The following is a 26,253-nucleotide window of genomic DNA, read 5'->3' as shown; positions in this document are numbered from 1 at the left end:
TGTTTCTAATCAGATGAAACAATGTAGAAATCCTTTCTGTCTAAAGGGTTATTGAATGTGATCATATCAGTTCAAATATATATATAATATATATAAAATTCTGTTGAAAAAAACTCTGAATGTTTTCTAAGAAATTTTTCACTAAGCAATATTAAGCTGATACAGAAATTCTCTATTACTCGTCTATGCAAATGGAATAGAATAAGAGGATTTATAAAATAATTTTCTTTTCAGATATTGTGTGTGTGTGCACACATACGTGCGTTTGTGCTGACTTTTGCTATGCTAAAACGTGGTCGACAGATTACTTTTCTGCTATCTTGAATTATTTTTCTGTTTTGGTTTAATGCACACTGGTGTAATTGGTTTACACTGTTAGTCTTTGATACTGGAAACGGCAGTGAGTGGAGTTGCATTACTTTTCGGTAACATCATTCCGTGCACAGCTGCATTGTCTCATGTATGTGGTTATTAGCACGTAAAGTTGTTCAGTGTCATGGATGCTGATGTTAAACTTTTTGGCTTTCTGAAGCCAAAAACTTCTTATATGTGTATCTAAGCATATATGTATATAAATACATCTATATTTAGATCAACATGAAACAAGATTGTGGTTAAGATGCTTGTCCCTACAAGTTTACATGATGCTTGGATTGAGGAAATGTTTGATAAAACTTAAGATGGTCGATTTGGCAAGTGACGAACCTGCTTCAAATGGTGGTTGACCACAGTCATCAAACTTGTGTACGTATTCTATTTTGTAAGCATGTCCATCTGTAAAGTAAATATATGAATGAGCCAGAAAAGTTCAGTTTCTCTTTTATTTTTTTATTTTTAAAATAAATAAAAAAAAAAGGGCAAAGCATAGAATGCTGTGTTACCATTCAGTTTCATTGGGAGGATATTTTTTCCCTTCTTTTTAATCAATTCTTGATGTGAACTGAATCCTTGCCAACATTTTAATAATTAATTCTTAAATTTTATTGTCATGCAGTTCACCTGTGGGACCAAAAATATGTCAAATTTTAAGAGTCTGATTTACTGTCCATTATCTGTGAAGGGGGGGAAAAGGTCGTCATCCCCAAGTAAAGAGCTGTAGATAAACAGAGCAGTTGTGGGGCACTTTGGGGTTGCCTTGTTGGTTGTGTTTGTAAGAACCTCCTGAATTGTTTGGTTTTAACTTCTCCCATGCTCTACTGATAACAGGGAGCATATTTCTTCCTGGTTTGGAGTATAGTGGTCATGGTTTTATTGGAACACAATAGTCTATATGAAACATAGTGGGTTTGTGAGTTAAAATTACGACATTGTTTTAAAAGCTGTTTTGAGATAATTCACAATTCTTATTTGTCTGAAGTGAGCTTGTGATTTTGTGTATTTTCAGCATTTTTTAGACTTTTACTACCGTGTCTGTGAAAGTCCTGTCACATACTTCATATGCTTCATTGTAAGATGAACCAAAACTTATTCTCCCGTGATGCTCAGTAACAAATTCAAAGAGTACTATCCAATTCCTGTTGGTCTTAATCATTGGTTGTGTTTGGTTAATCTTATTTTCTCTTCTCCTAATGGTTAATAACAGCCTGTTTTATCATCCTGCATCTGAAAATTATTACAAAATTTAAGTTAACTGGACCGATGTACAGCATTGCCCTGAAGTGTTGGTATCTGTAGGTATGCCTTTATGAAGCAAAAGGTAATAGCTTGAATATAATAACTTGTATATGATAACTGTTCCTTCTTATTGCTGTGTTTTAACCAACTTTCCCCTGGTGCACTAGACAGCGTACCCTTCTTTTGTGAGCTGCATTTTTCAAAGAGTAACTCATGTGCTTGGCCCATTTGTTTTATGGTCGCGTTGAGCCAGCTGCATGCAAAACCAGTCAGTAACGAAAGAAAATTTGGGCTGTATCCTGTGGAGCTGCTTGGCAGTCCTTCCAGGGTCAGGGACTAGGTAAATCAAGTTCTGTGCTTCCCAGTTTGGTTTGCAAAGTGAACCTGCACGGTGGGTCAGTATTACTGATGCAGGAGGATCCTTGCTAAGGTTGAAATAGGGAAAAGGAGCAAAAAATTATGGAATTTTTGACTTTTAATGGCAAACAATGTCTTTTTATGAACAGGACTACTGTATTAGTCCAATTAATACCGCATTTTCTTGGAATATATACCTGTATATTGAACAACATACAGTGAACTGATCAATAAACTCCTGATAAAAATATGTTACTTATAACACTTGATACTTAAAAAATATTTCAGGTAGTCAAGAGGAGAATCTATTATAAAACTTTGTGGCTGATCATCAGCTCCCATTTTTACTCATGTGCTTTAGCTTTGCCAGCTGATTTGCAACACCTTGAATATTCTGCTTTTAAAATATCTGGCAGCTTCTGTTTTGTCTGCCTGCTGTCTTAAAATAAGTGTTTTAAAATTAATTAGTGGCAAAAGGCTGTTAAGAATCTAGTCTATTTGTAATGTTTTTTTTTCTATATCTTTACAATGAGTTTATTTTAATTAAAATTTGCTGGTTGTGTCTTGCAGAAAAGTAGTCTAATTGTATAATTTGATAATGACATTTGCTAACATCTAATAAAAAATAATTTGGTCATACAGGACGATATTCTCTATAGGAGTGCTTTAACAGTACAGAAACATTTACACACTAGGAAATATTCCTAGTTTGGACATAGTAAATAGCAAAGCATATCATGTAGGCAAGGCCATTAGTTTACTTTTGGGGGAAGTTCAATAGTTTACAGAACTAACAATATAGAGAATTCTCTTACGTGACCCTTCCTGTTGTAGGACAATTTATTTTTTGCTCAAATATCTCATACTGAAATAACTTCTGAACTTTACAATGCACTTTAATTGACAGACTAATTTCTCATAGCTTCTTCCATCAATTTTTGTAGTGTGATTATTGCTTTAAAATTGCCGTGTACAGTGTAGAAAAATGCAAAACCTTATGCACTGTTGCTGTGTTGAGGCAGAAAAGTGGGTGTTTTAACAACACTGCATATGACCTTTAGTGAATCAATTGTCGTATCAATCAAATTATGCTAGTATGAGTTAATTAATTAACTTGATCTTGATGTGACACAGCCTTCCTGGAGTACATGCAGAAAGGAGGGAGAGGAAAGAAGGGTCTGTATAAACACCACATGCAAAGGCTGAAGCTATCAGCTTGCCATTAGCCCTTTATCTAAGAGGCTCTTGGCATATAAATCAAACAATAACCTCTCTGTTTTGACTCTGTGCCAAAGTACACAGCCACAGTTGAGTCTAGAGCAGATTACACCCACTGAGTGGCTTGAGGGCTTGGAGTGTAACTGGGAAATAACCGTTAAATGATTCAGGAATACATTTATGTTCTTTAATGTTGGCTGTCGGCCTTTTTTTTTTTTTTTAGTGCCATTTGCATGTTCTAATCATAAAAAGCAATATACAGAGGGCATTTCAACACACGTCTAAGTGAGGATGTGAGAATCATGTTCTGAGTTGAATAGCTGTGAAGGGCTTGTTTTTAAAAAAGTTTTGTGTGTCTTGCCAAATTGCAATATTTTTACTAATCTATGGTGAGGGTGGTAATATCCAATGCCCCTTCTGCGGTGTTCTGCAAGCACAATATCAAGATGACATTAGCTTTCTGTTTACTTTTTTTTTCCCAAGATTAGAATGGATTGGAAAATAGTTCAAGTTCCTACTGTCTATGAGGTGCATTTAATTAGGCCGAGAACATTTGCCAACCATATAAAATGTCCAACAGCAGAATTACAGTCTGTTGCTAAGAAATTTTAAAACTTCAAAAAGTTGTTATTTTACTCTCTTAGAAATAAAAAGCGTTAGTCCCTCCTGGGGATGCGCAATTTGCATTTATCTGAAAATAAACATTTTGGGGTTTTGTATTTTTCTTTGAAGAAAGTATTGCTGCATCTTCAGTTGGACACACGTTTGCTAGCCCATCGAGTGGATGCACTCAGGATGTGCACAATACGTAGCAATGCTAGAGACGGAAGTCCTGGAAATACTGATAGCTGTTTCTATGAGAAATAGAAAGCTGTTTCTACCATGAGAGTTGTAGAACACTGGAACAGGTTGCCCAGAGAGGTGGTGGATGCTCCATCCCTGGAGACATTCAAGGCCAGGTTGGACGAGGCCCTGAGCAACCTGATCTAGTTGGAGATATCCCTGTTCCTTGCAGGGGGGTTGGACTAGATGACCTTTGAAGGTCCCTTCCAGCCCTAACCATTCTATGATTCTATGATTCTATATAGAAAATTTTTGATAAATTATATTAGAGCTAATTTGGTCACTTTCAGAAGAGTGAAATGAAAAGCAGCTTCGTTCTCTGAGCCCAGCTGTGTCCAGGCAGTGCAGAGGTCAGCTCTTCCCATCCCCAGGGCATTTCCCGTAGCATCCCTGCAGCATCCCTGCGATGTGGAGCAGAGGCTGTTCAAGGGAGGTTGTTCCATGTGTTGCTGTCGTTTTTTTTCCGACAGTGGGGACTGCTGTGCGTGGAGTGGGGTGCAGTCACGGATTTGGCTGTCCCCCCCTCCCCGAGTTGTCGGTCTGGCACATGTCTCCAGGGATGTGCAATATATCCGGTGTAGCCTTGGCGCAGCCTCCCCTCTCTCCGAAAGAGCAGGGGAATTGGAGGAGGGAGGACATCTCTTGATACGTGGCCCCTCGCTCCAGGCTCATAGCCAAATCGTTGCGTCTTATCGCAGACTTGTGCTTCTCTTTGGTTTATCGGAATTCAAATGACATATTGCCAGCAGTGGATTGTCCTTCCTAGTAACGGCCTCCTAACCACTCTGGTGTTGTTTTTTGTTGTTTTTTGAAGCGCTCTGCTTTTAGTTGGGATGTTGCATCTTCTTTAAACAAATATGAGTTATTGCAAAGGATGTGTTGGCAGCACACTTTTTTTTTTTAGCAGTTGCTCAGTTTTGGGCAGCTTTGTGGTATTAATGAAGCTCTAATTTGATCTTTACTGAATTTTTCCCTCCTTCCTTCCTCTTGTGAAAATATACAGGTGCAGCTGAGCTGTAAAGCTGTATAGACATGAGGTGAAAGTTTTGCTGATAGAATAACCACAGAATCTCTCATGTTGAGACTATCACAATTTTCCTTCTGATTTCTTTTTTTAAATCTGTAAAAGTACGAACACGACTACTTTGATATGCTGAAATGCTGTCATTTCAGCAGGTTAATTTTTGAAGCCCACTCACTGTTGTTTTCTGTCACTTATTCAGAGCTTGTGTCAGCAAGTTGCTCTTTGAAATCCCATGTCCTTTGCCAGGTGTAGAAATAACCACATTTGGTTATTCTTCCTTCTTTAGCATCTTGCTTGTATGATGTCCTCCACCTGGTTACTTGTTGTTTCTGATGTAGGCTGTGCTTTCACCTGACCCCAAGCAGTTTAAGGAAAAAAAACAAAACTGTACAAAGTCATCTTTTTCTTTCTTGATTTGAGCTACAGGAGGTTTGGGAAGGAAACTGGATATAGATACTGACTTCTCAATTTGGCCTTGGAAAAGGTTATGGAAGAGACTCTTGACCTGTTTTTCAGTAAGCCTGGGGACATAGCAAGGGCTGTGTGTAACTGAAAGAAAAAGTTTGTTATGTCGGTGTTTTATCAGGAGAACACGGGATGACTTGAATTTGTCCTGTTAGGCAGAGCAGTCCAGGCAAAAATCCAGTAATAGATAATGTAAGTGTCAATTTATTTTCTTCTCCTTGACTGGAAATTAGATCATATTAAAATAATTTGCAATAGCTTGCCAGAGACTACAAATGTGGCTGATAATTTTGGTGATTATGGTATGCTGCTTTGACAGGAGTGTTTAACTTGTTTTCATTTGGTCAGTTATACATGCTGATGGAAGAAATACATCACCAAACTAATACTATAAATGCTAAATGGGTTAAAAATGGCCTATTGGTATGTCTCAAAACATAATCAGAAATGGGGAACACTTACTCATCGTGGGCATATTTTCCAGTATGGATTTATTGCTTTTTGACCTTTTGCTCTCGCATTAATGACCTGGAAGACCATATTTTAATAATTTATGGGTAACAGAAAAGACCTGGGCAGTAAGAAAGTAAACACTTTTCTGTACTAGTGGTGTGAAGCAAGAGGCACATCATTTCAGCCAAGCCTAAAATTGTGGTAGTGTACTTTGGACTCCTAGGGTCCTCAGCATGAGTAGCTTTGAGACCAAGCCTGCAGATGATCACAGATGTGGACACTTTGTCTGTCAGATAACCTTGGCAGTATTGTTCTTGAAGGACAGGACCAGACCAGATCAAGCAAATAAGTCAAAATTATTTTAACCGATGCAAAATTAAGCATTTGATTATCAGCTTGTAAATGTCTCCATCAAGCAACTTAGTTCAGGGATCTGAGCTGTGTTTAAAAATAACCGTTTTTTTCCTATCGGACTCACTGCATAGTCTCACATGGAGGATGTTGCCACCGCTGAAAGGGGTGGCATCTGAATGGGATCAATGTCCTCTACAGTGAGTGTTGCTGAAGCTAGCACGCCATCACCAACAGAACTGCTTACCAAACAGCGCCCTTATTTCTGCTCAAGGCTTTGGCTTTTTCCCACGATGTCTCCGTACCACTGAGCAACGTATTTCATCGAGTGATCTTTCCTTATTGTAAATTTGGAAAGCCAGCTAGTTAGCCACTTCACAGCTAAATTGTTCTAGTCTTGGTTTTTATGTTTATCTTTCCATCTCTCCTATCTTTCATTACAGAAAGAGTGTCTCTGGAGGCTGCAAATCAGAGCTGCTTTTAACTGCCTGCAGCTCTCTCTGGTCAGCATAGAACATCCCAGTCTTTCTGACCTGCTTCTCACCAGCACCTGTTTCCTGGCACTATTGTCAGCTGATGTCTTGGTTTAGGATTCTTATAAATTACGAGTTTGATTTGGTCCTTTTCCCCCTCTTTGTCTTCATGGTTCAGCTTTGAAAACTGGCATGCAAATACCTGAAGTAGGGAAGCTTCATCTTTTAGGTGTTTAGTTTTCTCCCTCTTCCTTTGAAACCTTTTTTTGTTGTTGCTTTAAAGTCCAAATTATATGCAGTTAAATTTTAATTAGTTTTGGAATAGGAAATAATGCATTTAAAAAAAATGTAACATTTATGCATGAGGAGAAGAGAGATATTTGCAATTATCACATGTCTGTCAAAAACCTTTATGTACATCGAATGGTATAGCGATGTCTAACAGAGCTTTTAAAAGACTTCAGCTTATATCTGGACATAACATAATGTTTTTGTTTAATAAAATTCTAATTTTTCTACTAGTTAACTGCTATACTTATTTTTGTTATATTATGTTTTCCGAGGTGGCTGTTTGCTTAGGTACTATGACCATAACGATAAAAGGAAGGGACAGGGTATCAAAACCTTTGAGCAAAACACTAAGCGTGTTGGTGACACTGGTTAATGGCAGAAGTCCCTGTATTTTAGTGCTCTCTTCTCTGTTAGACTTGCTTGCCATGCCCTGCAAAACATTTTTAGTAGAGATGCACAGAAGCGTGCACTGTAATATTTACCTATTGTTGTGACATTTATTTTGAAGGGTGGTTTAGAGTTCCTGATCTGTATTGTAGTGTAACTGGAAATATTTCTATTTTTCTTAAGCAAAACAACATGATTTAGACAGTATCTTTAAAGGTTTTGTAATGCATAAAACATATTTAAAAAAATTACTTATTTTCAGAAAACTACGTTGAGAGTGCAGCGGTTCGCGGCATAACATGTAGAATCAATACGTAATCCTTGGGAAGTCAAGGAATGCAAGAGGAAAGAGAAACTTGAATTGGGGTACCGGATCCCATACAAATCACTGATTATAGTGCCACTGTCATCAGATTGGGGCATTTGGACTAAAGCAGAGGAACTGCAGATGGGAAAAAGAGGAGGGGAAGGGGCACTGTGACAAGAGCTGGAAGGCAGTGGCAGACACATGTCTCACCCAAAGGGGAAGATAAGATAATATTGTTTCTGAGTGTTAGAAATCTCTAAAAGGAAAATGTTGTGGTAAGTTCTCAGGTTGGGCAAGAGGCAACACCAGAGCCCTGTATTGCATCCTACTGACTGGTTCCCAGCAGCCATTCCTGTCTTTTCATTGATGAAGTTAAAGGATGGGCAGTTATTCAAAGCAAAAGCCCTTCTCTGAAGGTGTAATAGAGGGGGAACAGGAAAAATGTTTTCAGCAGAATGTGTGCAAGTACTTTTGTTGCTCTTTTTCCTATTGTATTTCAAAAAAAAAAAAAAAAAGACTGAACATGGGAACTGTTGCTTTCTGTGGATTGACCTAGTCAGTTGGCTATGTATGTGAGCTATGAATATATATTGATCTCATCCTGTTTATATATTTTTCTATGTATGACACCCAAACCATTAGGTATTCTGCAAAGTAGAGGGAAGAAAAATGTCTACGGAAACTCTGTGGATTACACAGAGATCCAAGCGTACAGAAGTGTGGTGACCCCTGTCTGCTTTTAGGCTGTACCACAGTTGTTTTGGTTTTTGCTATTTTTGATGTGCTAAAGCAACCCTCAGGGATCATGCAAACTTAGGTCCTTGGGATTAAAGAAAACCTACTGTGGCTAAAGGAGGAAGAAACAGTTTACAAAGCAGAAAGCAAACACATACACCCTCCTCACCATTTTGTTTTAGTGCATTAGTGTGACTCATTCTTACTTTTTAATTATTTTTTTTTCGTTTGAAATAATTAGTCTGTTATTTTGGAGGGATTTTATTGTTTAAACCAGGAGCAAGTAGAAGTACCAGCTGAAGCAGGGACTTGTCGTAGTGACTATACAAGTATAGTATATGTTGCTTTCAAAGGTCTCGCGGACAGAATTAATGGGCTTAATCAACGTGGTGTGGAAAGGGAGAGCAGCAAGCAAGGACAACAGGCAGAAAAATGGTGCAACCTTATCACCTACACTCTGACTTTTACTGAGGTCTGTAGATGGTTTTGTGATTAATTTTCCACACTTTTCTGTTTGCTAAATATCTTTATGAAATGTAGGAGCGAGAAAGACGAGACTACAAAAATCTGTACAAAAACTGCGAGGCTTTTATTTTAACTTCCTTGTGTTTGTTTTACTTTGTTTTCAAATCTTAGCTCCTGGTGTCTGTGTTTATGTGAAACTCTCTGCTCATATTTATGGTGATGGAGAGAATTAGGAAAATGAGAACAGGTTAAAATTGTAGAAAACAAGACACTTGACTTTTCTTCCAAATAGGAAAAAAGGTTTTTTAAAACTGGCTGCCTGCTGGTTTAGGCCTGATTCCTGATCTCCATAGGTTTGTCTTTGGAACTGCATGTTCAGGAAGGGGTTAGTTAACAGGCAAAGTTGTGGCTTCTTGCAATCCAAACCTCAGGCATGATTGTAAATGACGGTGAGGCATACCCTGTGAATGTGATGTGAACAGGATCAATGGGCTGCATGTAAAAGTGATGCTGGGTGGGTAGGACTGAATCATAGTAATTGAGTAGATAGTCTGTAAAAATATCATATCCAAGGATCCATGACTTAAGGGTGATTGTGTTGAAGAATCTAGTTTATTTGGAAATCTCTTTCTTATTTCTTGCACTATCATATGTTTTGAATTGGTGTGCTTTTATTTGTGAGGAATCCCTTTGGAGCTGCTGCCCAGGATCAGTGTGCAGCATCAGTGCTGAGGTCACACTTGGCGATGGAGTAGAGAGAGCTGCTGCAGATGCCCTGGCTGCTTCAGGATGCTCTGCCTCCTGCCTCTGTCACTGGAGGAAGGTTGAATTTCTCTGTGTGAAAGAGAAATGGAAAGACTGTATCAGGTCATCTGATTTTTCCTTTCTTCAAGCATGGCAATAGGATGAAATTTGCTCTTCCTTTTCATTTGTGATTTGTTCAGAAGAAGGGTGGCTCAACCTGGTGGGTTCCTGGGATGGTAGGAGCGGGGCTTGGCAATCCTCTTACCTGGTTTGGCAAATAGCACAGATTTGCCAAATACAGCCCTACTGTTACAGCAGAATGTAAGCACAGCTGCTCTGTAACAGGTATCAAATGATTGTTAGGGTTTTTTATTTTCTGTGAAACAAAGCTTGTTTTAGCATGTTTATAAGCCTGTTGTAAATGACATCAAAATGTGTTTAGGAGTTAAATGTCTCCTGAAGAAAAAACAGAGGGAAGCTTTTTCTTTAATAAAGAAAATGAATGAAAAAAAAAAGTCCAACACACTTAATCTTAGTGTGTGGCTTTAGCCCCAGGCAAGGGTGTTTCTTCCCTTCTCCTCCACCCCTACCAAGAAAACACTGAATTCATTCACAACAGCAGCAAATGCAGTATCCTAAAGGAGAGAGAAGACTGACAGGGAACTGAGTGCAGATGAGCCACACAAATTCCTAATTTAAGTTTAGTGACAGCAACAATTATAAAGGAAATCTGTAAACACAGGAACCATAAGGACAGTTACATTCTACTGTAGATTATTCTTTTCATGTAAGGAGAATCCATGAATCCCAAAGTGACGGTAGTTCATCAAATCATACCAACAGCCTTCAGCGTTGGAAGTATTGGCTTTGGGACTTACACTCTCGTGGGGAAGTTAGAGTCCGTCCTTTCCATAGCTTTTTGGTAACTGAAGAAGTTTGGACTGTTTCTGATATTCCCATGCTTGAACACTAGTAGTTACTTTGAGGCCGACATGCTTATTTATTATATGTGAATTCTAACGCTTTGTAATTGGTAGCAAAAAATTCTAGATTTTTTTCTGTAAAATGGTAGCAACTGTTCTGCTAAGAAAAATCAATCTTTTATATCACTTTGTTTTTTGCTCGTATCCTGCTCACCTCAGAGGATTTACTAAAGTAGAAGCACTCATCTTAAAATATAAATGTTCTCTTAGGCTTACTCCATTATTCAAGCAATGTTTAGTGTAACCCTGTCATTTTCTTATAGTGATCCAGCTGCCCAAGCTCTCTGGGAGTCCTTCATGAACGTCAAACAAAAGGAAGCTGTGATGGAGGCCAGGAGACACCTTGTGGAGGCTGCAAGCAGAGAAAATTTACCTATTAAGATGAGCATGGGTGAGTAGTGTGACATACCCTTCCCTACACAGTGGGAATGTGAAAGATGATGTCAGCTCCTCTTCTTCCATTTAACTCTCTGGGGAAAACTCACCCCATCCTTGTCAACAGATTCCAAATGAGCATCGTGGCTATCATAGCATCTTTCTGCTAAGTAAGTGAGAGAGTCAAGTGTTTTCTTCTGAATACAACAGCCTTAAAAAGATTGAGAGCAGTGGTGAAGCCATGGAGTTCTGTGAGGGAGGGTTTTAACGGCATGCAGATGGTTAGCAGTGCTGCTTGTCTTTATTCTGCAAAGTGTGAGAATTTGGGTATTCTTAAAAAGCTAGCAGGATTTGTGTCCTGAAGGCAGGCATTGTAAATAGCAGCTGATCTGATAGAAGCTGTGCAGATAGATCTTGCATATGATTACAGTGTACGGGTAGTGACTATGTTACATAGGTAGTGAGGTTTGTGTGAAGTAACGCTGCCCGACTCGAGAGTTTAAGCTGAAAACTGTGTCTGGGTACTCTTCAAACCTGAATTCTTCAAAATAGTAGAAATACAGGTCATAACATAATGACCTTCAATAGCTTTTTTAGAACCTCATTGTCACTATGTACCATACTCAGTGAAATTCAGGAACGGATATAACGTTAGGCTTATAAAAACTGGTATTGCTCTATACTGCAATAATTTTTTGCATTTTATGTGCTCTAAGACTATTTTATGCTGAACTTTTCATCAAGAGACAAAGTCCCTCATGGAATAAGAGTAACAAGCTTTTATCTGGGACTCCAGAGTAAACTGCCAAGATATTGTAGAAGAATTAGATGTACAGCCAACTCATGAACTCTTAACAACTATAACATTTCATATATTGTATAGTCTTTACAAATACCTAGAGCATGCATTTAGTAGATTATCAATCAGAAATACTAGATCTCTGCAACTGTAATGCTGTAAGCTGTTTTAAAGAAACGGAAAAGGAGCAGCTGTGAGAGGCCTATTGCAAATTTGTCTGAAGGAGGTAAGGCACAGTAAACAGTAGTCTTGTTTAAGCTTTCACTGAGAGCGTGTATGTGAATATTCACCATAAAAACAGTAAGAAGCCCCCACTGTTTTTCTGTTACATATGCCTTAAAAAAAGATTATTAATGCTGAAATTCAGTTTTGTTTTAAAAGTAATTACTTCCCGTCTTTGAGAGGTAACAATCCGTTTACTGCCTTTGCTGCTTTATGTGAATGATTAGATCAGCCACCCTGTCCTCTGCGTTCCTTTTCCGTGGTATCCAGTGGAGGCTGCAATAACCTGGGTCTTAATCATATTAGCTGACATTTAACTGATGGCAGCCAAAACATCTGACTTACGTGTGCCCAATATAGTGCTACATAGAAACATTTAAGAGTTGATGTGAAACAAATTTCTGACACTGTATTTCTTGAGACTTGTTGGTTGTTTTTTTTTGTTGAAGCATAGCTGTAATTTACTAATATTTATGGAACTTTGTTATTCATTTTGTGAATTCTATATTTATCTTGCACTAGAATCATAATCAGTTGTTAACTTTGTAGTTGAACTTCAAAGGGTGAAACAAAATTCAAGGCAGTCTCTTAAATTACAAACAGAGATAAAATGACAAACAAGGAAAGGAGGGCACTACAGTCACCAAAATCAAAACTTCTTATTAAGCATAAATGCAGAAGACCTGAAACTCAAGCCCAGATGTCACATTGTCCAATGACACATGTTTATTAATGACTTTTTAGAACAGATCTGCATCTTTACAGCATTCATTGCTCGTTCATCATGCTACAGAACATCTTTAGTTCTCTGTAGGGAAGCTGGAAATGGTGTTGTTTATCAATTGCTGCTGTTGCTGAGAAAGAAAAGTTCTAGTGGCCTGTCCTGGTCCCAATTGCTGTGTTTAGTCAAAAGGCTCCTTCCACTGCAGCTGTGATGTGAGGCAACGCTGGCTGGAGAGAAGGGAAATGCTTTCACTCTGCTCTGTGCTTAGACTTGAGTTTTTATGATTTTACCTCAGGTTCTGCCTGTGGTAGATGATCTTGGTGGGTTGCACACTGGTTTTCCCAACACTTAGGATATTTTCAAAATTTTTTTATGGCCCTAATATTAAATGTCAGAGAGTTTTTCTAGCATGAAAGTTGCCTCTTATTCTCTTTACTAAGACCAGCTGTGTCAGATGGTGAGACTATTTTCCTTACTACTACTTTTTTGCTTTTTTCCCCCATGGAAATAAGGAGTGAATTACATTTGAAAGCAAAGCTTTGGATTCCATTTGGTGTAGCTGAGCCCTCCTGCAGTGGCCACCTGCCTGAAAAACTGCATCACGTGTGACACTGGCAGCATGGGGGCCCTGTGCAGCCATGAGAAACTCGATCCCATCCTGTTTCCGTATTTTCAGTGCAAGGAAAATAAATTCTGTTGTTTTCTGGGCTTTGAAAGGCTGCTCATTGCTCTGAGGTGTGCGTGTGCTTGCCCACGTTTCCCCTGCAAGCAATGCGCCTGGCACTCGGCTTTCCTCTCTCTCTGCCTGGCTGTGTGTGGCAGGAGCTCTGACAGTTAGGAGAGGACATATAGCTCAAGCTTTCACTTTCTGATGTCTTCTGAATGTGTCATCATCTCCTGAGAGGGAAAGAGGGTAGGAGAACTGTAGAAGGGGACACATGTCTTCTCCTCAACACCCCCATGTATCTGCAGGCCACTGGGAACTCCATCTTCTCCCATTGAAACCAGCGGTGATGGAGAGAAGAGAGGAGTTCTGAGGAAGGAGAAGAAAGAGAAATAAAGGAAATAAGCAATTTTGGGCACGTTTTTTTGAGCCGAGTAGATTGGAGCGCTGCTTTCAGGTGCTCTTGATTTGCATATTCATTGTGTTAGTTGTATAGAGGGTAGTGTGGATGTCTGGAAGTCCTATTGATTGTTTCAGAAGGATTCAGTGTAGAAAGAAGGTGGCTGGAGATAGGATGAGCAGAGCTGGCAACATTTTGTTGAAGGTTTTGGTGGATGGATTGTTGGAGCAAGCCCAGTTTCAAATTTAAGACCGTCTTCATGATATTTGTAAATAGAGCAGGATTCTCTCCTTTTGCTTTAGCCGTCTCATACTCAAGTTTTCAGGCGGGCCATTAAGTGTTCTTATACCATCTTCAAGAAATATTTGCAATTTTTTCTTTTTCTTCCATTTATGTCTGAGGAAAGTGCACATTTTATCTGTCATTTCACTTTGAGTGAAAGAACTATGTTGTCATCATTACAAACTTAAGTGAGTGATGTGGGTTAGTGAGCTGTTCATAACTGTTCATTGCAAGCATTTTAAAATCCTGTTTCTTTTTTAAGAAGAATTGCAAGTCTTGGGAAACTGCATCACAGAAGGAAACAAAATGCCAAGTGATGGTCCATAAAACCAACTAGAACCCAAAACTATGGAGCTATTTTGCCTTTTTCTTATGAAACAGAACCTGTGCTGTGTAGCTGTGCAGCATATTCGATTTTCTGAGGTCAGCCCTTGAGAAGGCAGGCAAAGCACTGTGCAGAATTCCAACATAAAGCATAAAGGCTTTATATGTGCTACATCCGATTTGCTTATTATTTAATTCCTTCTATCCATATATACATAACATGGATATATGGTTTTTGAAGATATAATTTCCTGTGGAGTTTAGTAATGCTGCCAGTATTGGCTTTTGGTGAGTATTTGTTTGGTATTGCTTACTATGGGCATGCCGAGATTGAGCCCCTTCTTTACAGGATGCAATAAACACACTGAAATCATGTTACTAACATAGTAGATACATCTAAGTTTTGCCTTAACCCTTTCAGCTAGGTACATTTCCCAAAACAGTATGTGTGTTTGCATATAAACAGGTGGACCTGTCTTTTGTTTGAAGTCCATTTTAAATAGAGGCAATAATATATATGGAATTCCATATATATATATGCACACACACAGACACACATATACTTTAAAAAAAAAACTAAACCAAGACGCTTTTTAAGAACTACATCAGCTCTATTTTGCTTCTGAGGCTATTGCATTTATGTTTTGGGTACCCAAGTGAATGCTGATGAATATATGGGGAAGATAAATATTTGCCAAGTTCTGGTCAGACATCCTGTTGTATAGGTGTCAATGTGTAGGTGTAAATTAATTTGGCATAATAAAAATTCAGAAACTTGTTTTATTTAAAGAATTAAGTCTCCTTTTGAAAAGCTCTTTGAAAGACAGTTTAGAAGATCATCAGAATAGCTTTCTGGTGAGATTTTAGCATTGTGCTAAATTCAAATGAGAAGGTAAATACTGGAAAAAGATTACTTCTGCTCTGCTCTTAAAGTAAGTGACTGTACGGAGTTTGGTTCTGAGGCAGCAGCCTGGCTTAACAGAACAGCGGAAAGGTTGCTGTTTTTTTCCATTCCTCTACTTCCCGTTTCCTTCTTCATAGGTCTGATGCATATCTTAATCATCTTCTGAAAGTGGCAGCCCATGAATCTCTTGTTGAAAGCTTTGCTATTAGCATAGTATTTGACAGTGGTAAAAACTTTGCTACAAATGTTCTTTTGTGGCTTTAGAAACACCCTTGCTCTTCTGTTTGAAAAGAGCACAGTAAACCTTGATAGAGTCTGAATTCCTTTATTGTGTCTTTTTACTGGCATGGAGACTGATGAAAGTCGAAACACTGGTATAGTAACAGAAACAAAGTGCAGTGTGCTGTTACACGAGCCCTTGTTAACAGATGAAAAGCCTTTTGGTTTCTTTCCGTTCGAACTGTACAAATGCAGTTTTAAAAATCAAGCTCACTACAAAATTAACAAAGCTTCAAGCTTTGTAAAGTAAAGAGGAGTACTATAACTTTCAGATGGACTGTTTTGTATGGGTCAAATTGAACTCTAAAATTTGTTTGGGTAGAGGGAAGATCCTGAAATTTTAGCTTGGAGATATGAAATAGCATTTTGAGTTAGAAAAGTACTTTAAAATGGACAGGAAAATGTAGGTGAATACCTTATCTAAAAACAAAGAATATAAAATCTGCATTTTTAATTATTTTTTTTAAATGAAAAGTTGCATTGGATTGTAACTGTTTAACATGTTATTTATTCTTGACAAGACCAATGTAAAAATATTAAAGATCCAATACTGTCAATTCCTGGAATAAACCTTAGGGATAAAAGCTACCCGTTAAGAAAAAGAGCTGTACATATCTTTCTAGATAAATCAAGTCTCATCTGAGATAACTAGAATCCACCTTGCCAATCATTAGGACAGTTCTATGACAGAGGCAAGTAGTGAGACAATGTCAGTCTGGGTTTGAGGTCTTTAAAAAGGAGGAGAAGGCAGATCAGCATTGCAGGGCTCAAACTGGTCTGCAGGGTGTTTGAATCCCTTCGGTGCCATGTCTCTCGGTGAGTGATGGGTACCTGGATAACAGCTGGACTTGGGAGACAGTGTGGCCCCCCGTTATGCAAAGAGGAGATCATGTTGTAGACTGGTTCTTGGGATGTTTATGTACTTCTCTCTGTTGCCTCTTTACCTGGTCTCCGAACCCATCAGGAGAGCAGGCTGCAGAATCAGTGAGTGGCAGCAGCCAAAGTCTCCCTCCAAGCGTCTTCATGAAGCAGGAGGCTTCCCATACCAACTTGACTGAGACAGGCCTGGCTTATCCTGAGGAGTCTCGAATTCCTGACAGTGCTCACTGATGTTCTCACGGCATTTTTTCCACGGAGAGCGGACACTGCTCGTCTCAGACCTGAACTCCTTTCATTGCGTAGCCTGGATCCTGAGCAGGTGGTTCCTGAGTTAAATTAGTCTGCTCTTTGCCTCATCAAAAGTAGCAGAAATCCTGCAGTGTGGGACTATCTAGCCAAGCAGATTTGTTTTTTCCAGCCTGTTTCAATACTGTGTTCTTGATTTCTCCCTGTAGTACAACTAAAATCGTAGTCTTGACCTGAAGCAAATGTTCCCAATCTCAGTGATGGTCAATGTAGCAGATGTTTTGTTGCATCATTCACTCCCGGAGGCGGGAAGGTTTTTTGCTTCTCAGAGTGCTAAATGTTTTTGAAGAATTTGAAGAGTTTGGAGTGTTTCTGAAAGTTTTGGATCCATTCCTATTTGGAGGGCTTCTGTATAGGCCTTTGCATTCCAAGGGGAACACCCTTTGAGTATAGTGAGGTTAGGCTTTCCCTGATAATTCTTGATGAAGATGGTCCTTCTGAACAGTCACTACCACACTGAGAACTGTAGAAAGAAATTGATATTATGGCTGTTTCACCTTGCAGTGTTACACCAGGATGAAGTTCAGAGTTTCGACTTTGTTGAGTATAATCAGGGTGTTCACCTAACTAAATAGATTCCATCTTCTGATAGCCATCTGGTTTTGCCAGCCTAGGACAGAAAGGTTGCTCCAAGTTCCAGATGTGCAAAGAGCATGTGCCTTATGTTGTTTTTCTAAAGCAACTAAACTTTTCAAGTCGTCTCTGTAACTCACTAGATGTAACAGAAAGGATGAAGGATACTGATATTCCTGCCGATGAAGTTATCTGTTTTTCAGGAGATGTGACAAAGTAGCTGAGATGGAGAGATGTTCAGGAGCAGAACAGTTGGGTTTTCATCAGTAAGTGCCATTGCACTTTATGTGTAGTGTTGCTTAGAAGCATCACCAGCTGTGGAGCCATCTTTGCGCTAATCATTAAGAATGATTAGAATCATTATGCTTCTTTCAAAGTTGGATGCTGAATTCAGCAAAGTGGTGTGTCAGCTCCTTTTTCAGTCTCACCTGCTGATACATGGGGTAGCATCCTTGAGAACAAAGGAGAAAACAAGCATACTTTAGAATAACTGGAACTATGTGAGGTGTGATGTCTGTGTGCGTATTTTGCAATTTATCCTCCATCTTTTATTCTTCAGAAATGTGTACTTTGAGGTGCATGCAAATACTTATGCTCTTGGTTTGAATCCTGTGCAGGTTGAGCAGTGAATGGAGTGTTTACTGGGCTTGGAATTTGCTGTTAGTGTGAAGGCAACAGCGTGGCAGAGGCTTGGTGGTAAAGAGGAAGATAACACAGTGCCAAAAGGCTCACAAAAGTGGGAACTTTAAGCGCACAGATATGCATCCTTTCTTATCGAGTGCGTCCCGGAGAAAGAATCCTGTAATATGAAGTTAACTGAAATGGCTTGGCAGGAAATTTGCCCTGTTCATGGCTGCCTGCAGCTTAGCACAGAAAGAGCAGTATCAACAAATATGGATAAATTGTAGAATAATTTTGGATTGGAAGGGATCTCTGGAGCCCCCTAAACCATTTTAGCGTCCTTCACTGGACCCACTTTAGTGTATGTTGTACTGTGGAGCCCAAAACTCCATACAATACTCCCGATGTTGTCTTATGAGTACTAAATAGAGGGTTATAACCACTTCCCTCTGCCTGCCAGCTGCATTTGGGCTGATGCCACCTAGTACATGGTTCGCTTCCATTGCTACAAGGGTGTACAGCTGATTCCTGTTCAACTTGACAAATGCATTTCATCTTGAACTTTAGAGAGATTTAGGTCACAGATCTATTATTAGACTGTTAGACAAATGAAAGAAACACAGGAGAAGCTGAAATAAAGGCTGGGGAAAAAAAAACACACTTTGATTACTGCAAAACAGCATGTTGAATGTGGCAAAAGACTTGCTAGTGCCTACAGGCATCTATGAAATGTGTTAGTGAGTGCTATTGTTTCTGCAGTTGAAAAGAGAACTGGAAGCTGCTGTGTCCCAAACGTTGAAATATTGTGCTAGCAAATAATAAATTTTAATCCTCCTTGTTGGAGTTTTGCTCAAACACTGGAAATATATAAAAATGAGAGGATTTCTTAAGCACAGTTACTTAAGCTTACTGTTAACTGTATTTGTTTTATTTGGGCAAGAGCTTGAGGACTGAAAAACAGGTACTGCGCCAGGTCCAGACACAGACTGCGACTCTTTAACACCAATGAGTTTAAAAGTGAAGGAACTCTTAACTCGTAGAACAGTGCAGTATATCTCATGGTGAAAAAAAGTCTAAAGTGATAAAGGCAGCTGTAGGTAGCTGAAGGTTCTTACCCAGCTCCGTCGATCTTGTAGCCGCTCAGCCGATCAAGTCAATTCTTTTTGTTTTAAACAGCTTACCAGTTTCTTTCCTTCTGTCTCTCACCTTTCCCTTCTCCCCATCCTTAAATGGTCTTTCAGTAGGTTATTACTGCTTTATGTCTTGGGGAAAATGACACTTCACATCTGCCTGTTATTTCTGCACTGGTTTGTTTGTGTTTAATGGCTGAGTATCATTTTGACTCCTCAAGTGCAGCGGTCCCATTTCCCATTTTTTGGGGAAATGTCCACACTAAAATCTGCCTCATTGAGGAAAGAAGAGAGGAAAAAAATGTTAGAAATCTCTGTCATTTACACACCGTGTCTGAAAAAAGTACTTTGAAATACCGAATCTCTATCTTATTTGTTGAGATGAAAAGAATGTTGTGGAACGTGCCCCCTCACTGGGTTCTCCTTCTGCAAAAACAGCTACAGCTTTTGGAAAAGGGTTTGGAAGTGGTCCTGGGAGTTACTAAGTCCTGCCTTCTGGTTAAAGGAAACATGCCTAATTTAGAGAAAGAGACTGCGACAAGTAACGTGAAGTGCACTCATGACAAAATGAAATCAATTTTAAAGAAAACAGGTTAGCAGAGATGTTTTAATCCAAAACTGAAATTACTCAGAATAGTATTAGAAAAAAACAGAAGTTTTGTAAAGCATCGTATATTTCCTCTATTGCAATACATTTATTTGGAGGCAAAATTTCTCCCTCAATATTTTAGGAAGGTATTCCTTGCAGGTGACTGTGAATGGCTTTTTGCTGTTCTTGTTTAGGAAGTCAAGTGTTACTCAGATTTGTTCTGAGTGTTGTGAGTGTTTTGGTTTTTGTTAGTGGGTTGTTTGTTTTTTTGGGTTTTTTTTGCGGGCTGTTTTGGGATTTGTTTTTGTTTGTTTGTTTGTTTTTAATTACTAGACCACTGCATTATGCATCATACGAATTTACCTTAAAAAAAACCCAAGAAGTCTAGTATTGAGACTACTTACACTTATTCAAAGTTAAGTGAAATACTTCAGTTGGCTCTGAAGTAGCAAGCACCATGCTTTACCTTAAGCTCTTGTTATATTTTTAAGTTTTTTTTAATTCTGTGTCTTAATATTCTTACAGAAATAACAGTTCCGAGGTTAAGTTAGATTACAAAATTTCAGTAAAGATATTTTTGTCTCTTACTGTAGCATTGTCATTGTTCAGTGAGTTCACCTACTGCATGCTAAATAGTCTCTTGTGGTGTAAGATGGATAATGGTTCAAGCCCCAATAAAATTGTGAACTATGTTGTATTTGTGTCTCATACCTCATTTACATAGCACTTGACTGCTACAAAACAGTTAGCAGATGTAAATGAAACATAGAACCCTGTGCAGTGATGTGAAACAGAGAAATATGCTGTTAGTATGTTATCTTTGATTAAATTGTAGTTCCACGTGGGTGCAGGACTATTTGGCTAACCTTACTGTTCCTTTTAAGAAGGAAGCATGGTGACAATAGTTTTTCTATGTGTCTTGAATTTTTGGATAAAGTTGTCTGTCGTTCCCACCCCCCTCCCTTTTTCTTTTTTCCCCCTTTAAATTTCAGTTTTTGTTGTAGACAGTAAATCTAAACACTTAAATATGAACTTATGGCCAGGTCTCTTTCCGTGTCTAGTTGTGATTAGGGTTGAAGATAATTCTTAAAAACTTAAAAGAAAATGGAAGTGCGTTGCTCTTGCAGGAGTTCTGCAGATATATAATTTCATTATTTATATACTTTGCTAATGTAATACTTCAAGTCTTTGAGACTTGAAGTCTTTTTGTCTTAATAAAAGTACTGTGAAAAGCCTATATTAATGTGGTCTTTCTCTAGACAATTTACATAATGTTCACAATAGTTGGCAGTGAACATCAGTGTACAGATGAATGTTTGTGAAGTTTTGAAACAAAGATTTAACATAAATGTACATTGTTGTTAATTTTTACACTGTGTATGTTTAAGAGGAAATGACTTTGTGGGTTAAAAGCTTAAAACGTTAAATGGCATTTACTTGGAAATGTGTTTAGTTTATTTAAAGGATTATCACAAATGTGAAGCTTCACTCCTAATACTTACACAGTGCTTTACAAAGCTTATTGAAGGTTTTTAAATGACTGTCTTATTAAAGAGTATTCTGACCATGGTTCACCACACAATCTCTTAAGATAATTTTTTACATTCATTTTGAGATATTAGAGTCAGATCAAATAATCTCCATTGAGAACAATGTAGATTCTAAGTAGATCTAATTAATATTTAGACTTTTAAAATATAGCATAATAAAAACAGAATACACAGTGGAAGTAACAATTTTACTTGCATGAACTGTGAATTATGGATTTCTAAATTGCGAACAGGTGTTAAGGTATAGTTAATTCACTTAAAAGCTTAATCAGCTTTTGAATAGGTGTAACTACTATCTGATTTTTTTTTTCAGAAACTACTAACTAGTATTGCTTTTAGAAATGTCATAAGTAACAGTACTTCTTCATTGGCTGGAATCTGTAGTGAGTCACAGTGCTTCTAACGTGTCTAAACAGACAAATTTTATATCAAACCAACCAAACTGCCCAGGAAAAGTTGAAATGCTTCTTCTGATTTTTGATTACCCTTTAGTCAGTAGTAGGTATAAAGCCAGATCAGTAATGCTACTATATAGACATAAGCTGATTTTTTTATATATATATATATATATATATATATAAAATAGAAATAAGTACTTCTATATATGAAAGTAAACCATTAAAAATACTACTAGTTACTGAGTAGTGATGCCGTTTCCTGAAACAAAGTCATTGTATTGCCATCTTCTGTTTTCTGCTAAATTTTTGTTTTGCTTTGTTTCAGATAAACACCAGAGATTTCTTTTATTTACTAAGCTTACTTTATTTTTTTGCTGATGCTGACTTATATCTTCTCGGTCTTGAAATATTTTCAAGTTTTGAATTTGAAGGTTGTTGTTTTGAGTTTTTTTGTTAAAAAAGTACTTTACTTGTAGACTGTCCATTTGTGATGATCAAGACATGGCTAAAAACACAGGAGCAGGTCCCTTAGGACTCTTTGAACCTGGGTAAAACATAAACCACTTATTCTTTAAGTCCAAGAAAAGGACATTTACGGCAATTGCTGTTACTTATATTTGTAGGGAAGCAGCCTGGTTGGAAATAAGATACAACTTGCTGTACATGTGCACTGCGGTATCTTCATTTAATAGGGTATGCCACCCATAATGACTGTGTTTGACATCAGCAGGAGAGTTCATGACTATGGGCTGAGAGATGCTGATTCTGGTGTCTGCTTGGCATGTGGCAGAAACACATGGCTCCTGCGCTTTGCTGGAACACTGGGGCAGCTGTGGACATCAGAACTAAGTACTGTGCTTTGTGTGTCTTAGGAGATGACAGAAAGGGCTTCAGAATTTCTCTGCCTTAAGAAATGAGCCATCTAGTTAAAAAAAGGAGGGAGCAAACTTGAAGAAAGTAGCTGAAAGCGATACAGAAGTAAAAGGAGTGAAGTGTCACTGAGAACACCCGTGCCAAAGGGTTTAAACCAAACGAAGGGTATGTGCTGGTGTGCTTGTGAATTCTCTGAAGTGTAAGACTTGAGGTGGAACGTGGCAATAGAGTAAAACTGTGTGGCTTGCCCAGTGCTTTTTTTCCAAGCATAGCTGTGTAAGCCTCATCATTCAGTCTCACAAAGGATGACTCGTTACACAAGAGACATGGCGAATTACATATGTACATAGTCATATATCATCATGTTTTCCATCCCTGTTTATTTGCCTACCACCCAAAATGATAGTTAGGGTATTCTTAGCTGCACAAGTCTTCCAGAAATCATCAGAGAAATAATCAGTCCTGTGAATAACGTACCAAAGAACAACAACGACCTCCCTCTCTCTGGGACAGCGTGCCAAGAACACGATGAAGTACTCAGTGTCTGAAAACATATGTCTTAGTGCTAAATGAGGACATGCACAAGCCACCTGAAGTCCTTTGGGCACGTTATTTTAAGACAAACAAGTTGATTCATTTCTGTGAGAAGTTTAAAGCATCCAGGAGATGATTCAACCAAATTTGCAGATTTCAAGTCCCTTTACGGTCACAGTGAATTACTGTTTTCAAGGATTACTGTTTTTTTTAGGGCTATAGACCCTCTGGTTGGGACTTGGCCTAGTACTCAGTATTTATTAACCTGGTGGAAAAGGTGAAAAGCATGGTAATAAAATATAACCATGATACATATTTAGTCGAGACTAAAGAGGGAATTTGAGAAGCTCTGGTATACCAGTATTAAATTGGAAGTTCAATATAGATGGCAACCCCTGGGAAGCTTAATTCTGGAAGATAAGATTTCACCTATTTATTCAAACAGTTCTGAAATTTGCTTTAATATTTGTGAGGGCACTGGATAATGTTGTAGATGCTGGCTAGAGATGGCTGTTACTTTTTTGTTCATACCAATACAACACTGAAAGGGGGAAACTGAACAGTGGAGTGCACAAAGAAGGAAATAATGGGTTCAAGTGGCCATGCATTTAAAAACAAAGCTCTGAAGGACAAAAAAGAACAAATTATCAATCCATATTGAGACACCTGAGCTACCAGTTACGTTTGTCGAAGCCTTCTGAATGCACTGGGAATCTTGAAACTGTAGATAATCTAGGAGTTGTAAATCATAACTGGGGTCATATTTAGGCATCTGCATTTAGGTGCTTAGAACTAAAAATCTTGATGAATATACTAGAGTGTTTTAGTTACACTTTTTCCACGTATTTGATTAGGTTTTATTTGTTTTAAGGCACATAAAAGAGGCTCAGATCCCTAAGATGAACTTATCCTGGGATTGCTGTAGTGAGGACTTGCCATTTGTGCTCATACCTGTGACCATGGGATTATCTGGATACTAGTGCTCCTGCAACAGAAAAGAGAGAGAGGCTTAAGAGTGACCATCAACCTCAGAGCAGATGAATTTGTGTTTGTGGGAGGGGAGCTTATGCACTTAGGAATAAGCCTGTGACATGTGGTTTCAGTCTGTTGTAAGGTTTAGTGCTCTTCAGATCCACAGCCTTATTCTGGAGAAGCTAGCCAAACAGCATCTCATACTGGCCTACTTTTCATCTCTCCAAAGAACAAGGGAGTAGTTGGCATTCTCTTCTTTATTAACAACTTAAGGACTGGATGACTTTTGAAGTTAACTAAACAAAAGTTGAGATCAAATTATTTTTGTGGCACTTGCTGTTAAAGAGTGTTACTGAAACTTCCTAAGAAGTACAAAAGCATTTTGAGTTAATAACATCTGGAAATTACTCTAACAAGGAGACATAAGGGACGTCATCTGTCCTACTAAATTGCTCTCACTTAGTTTGCAAAATATGCAACTCCCTTAGCAGTATTGTTGCCCAATTGGCTTCGTGGAGTGTGAGAGCTTTCTACATTCCTCGCAAGTATCCGGCGTTGGACATGATCAGAGGCAAGCTACTGAGAGAGAGAGGTCCATATTCCTAACACTGTGGATGAGGAAGACAATTTATTTGGAATTTTTCAGCACTCTACTGCCTTGAAAAATCTCGCCTGTGAACATAAGTGTGCCAAGGTCATTTCTTGTTTGTGGTTCTGTGAAGTGAAAAATGGACCTCAGCAAAAGTGCTCTAGCCAGCGAGGCTCGAACTGTTCTTGCATGAAATTGAACTAAGTTTAAAGCTATGTGTATTTGGCGGTTCCTGTAGTCTTGGAAAAGCTTCCACTTATTTATTCAACTGGTCACAAAATGTACTTTCCTCTTTACTTGTTTTCTTGTCCCTATGGAGATAATTAACTAAGTGTTAGATGAAAATATAAGGACTATATGTTTAGAACAGTGCATTGATAATTCTGACCTTTGCTCTTTAGACACCTCGTTCATGCATAAATCTTTATGTGAAAAAAAAAAAAAAAGCACTTTGGGATTCTGAATTTTAAAAATTTACTCATACTAGTAAATGTATCTTGAAAAATAATTATTTTCTTGAAGTGATGCCTGCATTACACTATGTAGGCTGCAGCATTAGTTTAAAATGGAAAATAGTCATACTGGGGAATCGTGTCTTAAGGTCTACAAATGTGGTTTGTCTAGTTAACTTTTTGTTTAACTGTTGAGGTGAAAGTCTTTTTGTTCCACTAAGACTACTCTCAGTACTCAAAAACAGATTTTTGACAGACCTTTAAAATCAGCTGCTGGTAATTTCTGCCCCAATATGTCTAAATTGAGTCATTCGCTTTACTAGTAGTAGAATTAATTCTTCCCTTCAGTCTAACTGTACACATGATCATTTATGCATGTAGTATTAACTGTGCATTTTCTATATGATATAGTGTTCCAGATGTTGGTATCCAGTGCTACTATTTTCATATTAAACAAAAATATTTTTTCTTTTTTTTTTTTTTGTTTAAATACAAGGGATGACTTCTGTAATTTAAAAGTTGGCAAGTGATCTGTAATTCTTTTGGGATCTGCCCTGAATTCTTCAAATTTGGAGGCGAAATTCAACATCTGTATGTCCCAATATGTTTGCAAATTATCATAGGAGTGGAAGATTGAAGGGAGGCATTTAAGTCTTGTGAGCCTTTATGCAACTGCTCATTAGACACTCATCAAACTCCACCTTGGAACAAGTTAAATTTGTTTGCCTTTGCTCTTGTCTCCACTGTTGGAAAACTGATTGATACAGCGATGTGTTTCTTAATGTCTTGTGTAAATACATTCATGCTTTATTTATGCCCATTGATTTTAGCACCAATATTGACTCTTAATGTAATAATTTTTTGTGACTTACAGAGATCTCAATTTTTTTTCCAGGGAGGGTAGGAAGCCCATATAAGCCAGACATTTTTATTTTACTTTCCTAAGTTCTCTGTCTCCCTAATTATTATAGTAGTCTCTCTGTGCATGCAGCACAATTTTGAGTGGAATTTCCAGGAATTGGGGTGATTGGAGCTGCACGGAGTGCTCCAGGAGGAGAAGCTTTGTGCTGAGGCATTTCTATGGCCCTGATTTACTGTGACTGT

At 38.2% G+C, this 26,253-nt stretch overlaps 1 protein-coding gene across 2 annotated transcripts in view; it reads left to right on the top strand.

Annotated features, from left to right (window-relative positions):
• Nucleotides 1-26,253, top strand: part of SCFD2 (sec1 family domain containing 2) — a 209,287-nt gene that overhangs the window by 23,541 nt on the left and 159,493 nt on the right. For both annotated transcript variants that reach the window (XM_086612205.1, XM_086612206.1), the window contains exon 3: nt 10,974-11,101. In XM_086612205.1, the coding sequence (XP_086468331.1) occupies nt 10,974-11,101 (128 nt within the window). The remainder of the gene's footprint in view (nt 1-10,973; nt 11,102-26,253) is intronic.

The sequence above is a fragment of the Tauraco erythrolophus genome, chromosome 5 (genome assembly GCF_009769465.1).
Source record: "Tauraco erythrolophus isolate bTauEry1 chromosome 5, bTauEry1.pri, whole genome shotgun sequence".
Classification (NCBI taxonomy): Eukaryota; Metazoa; Chordata; class Aves; order Musophagiformes; family Musophagidae; genus Tauraco; species Tauraco erythrolophus.
This window is presented reverse-complemented; position numbering and strand designations above follow the sequence as displayed.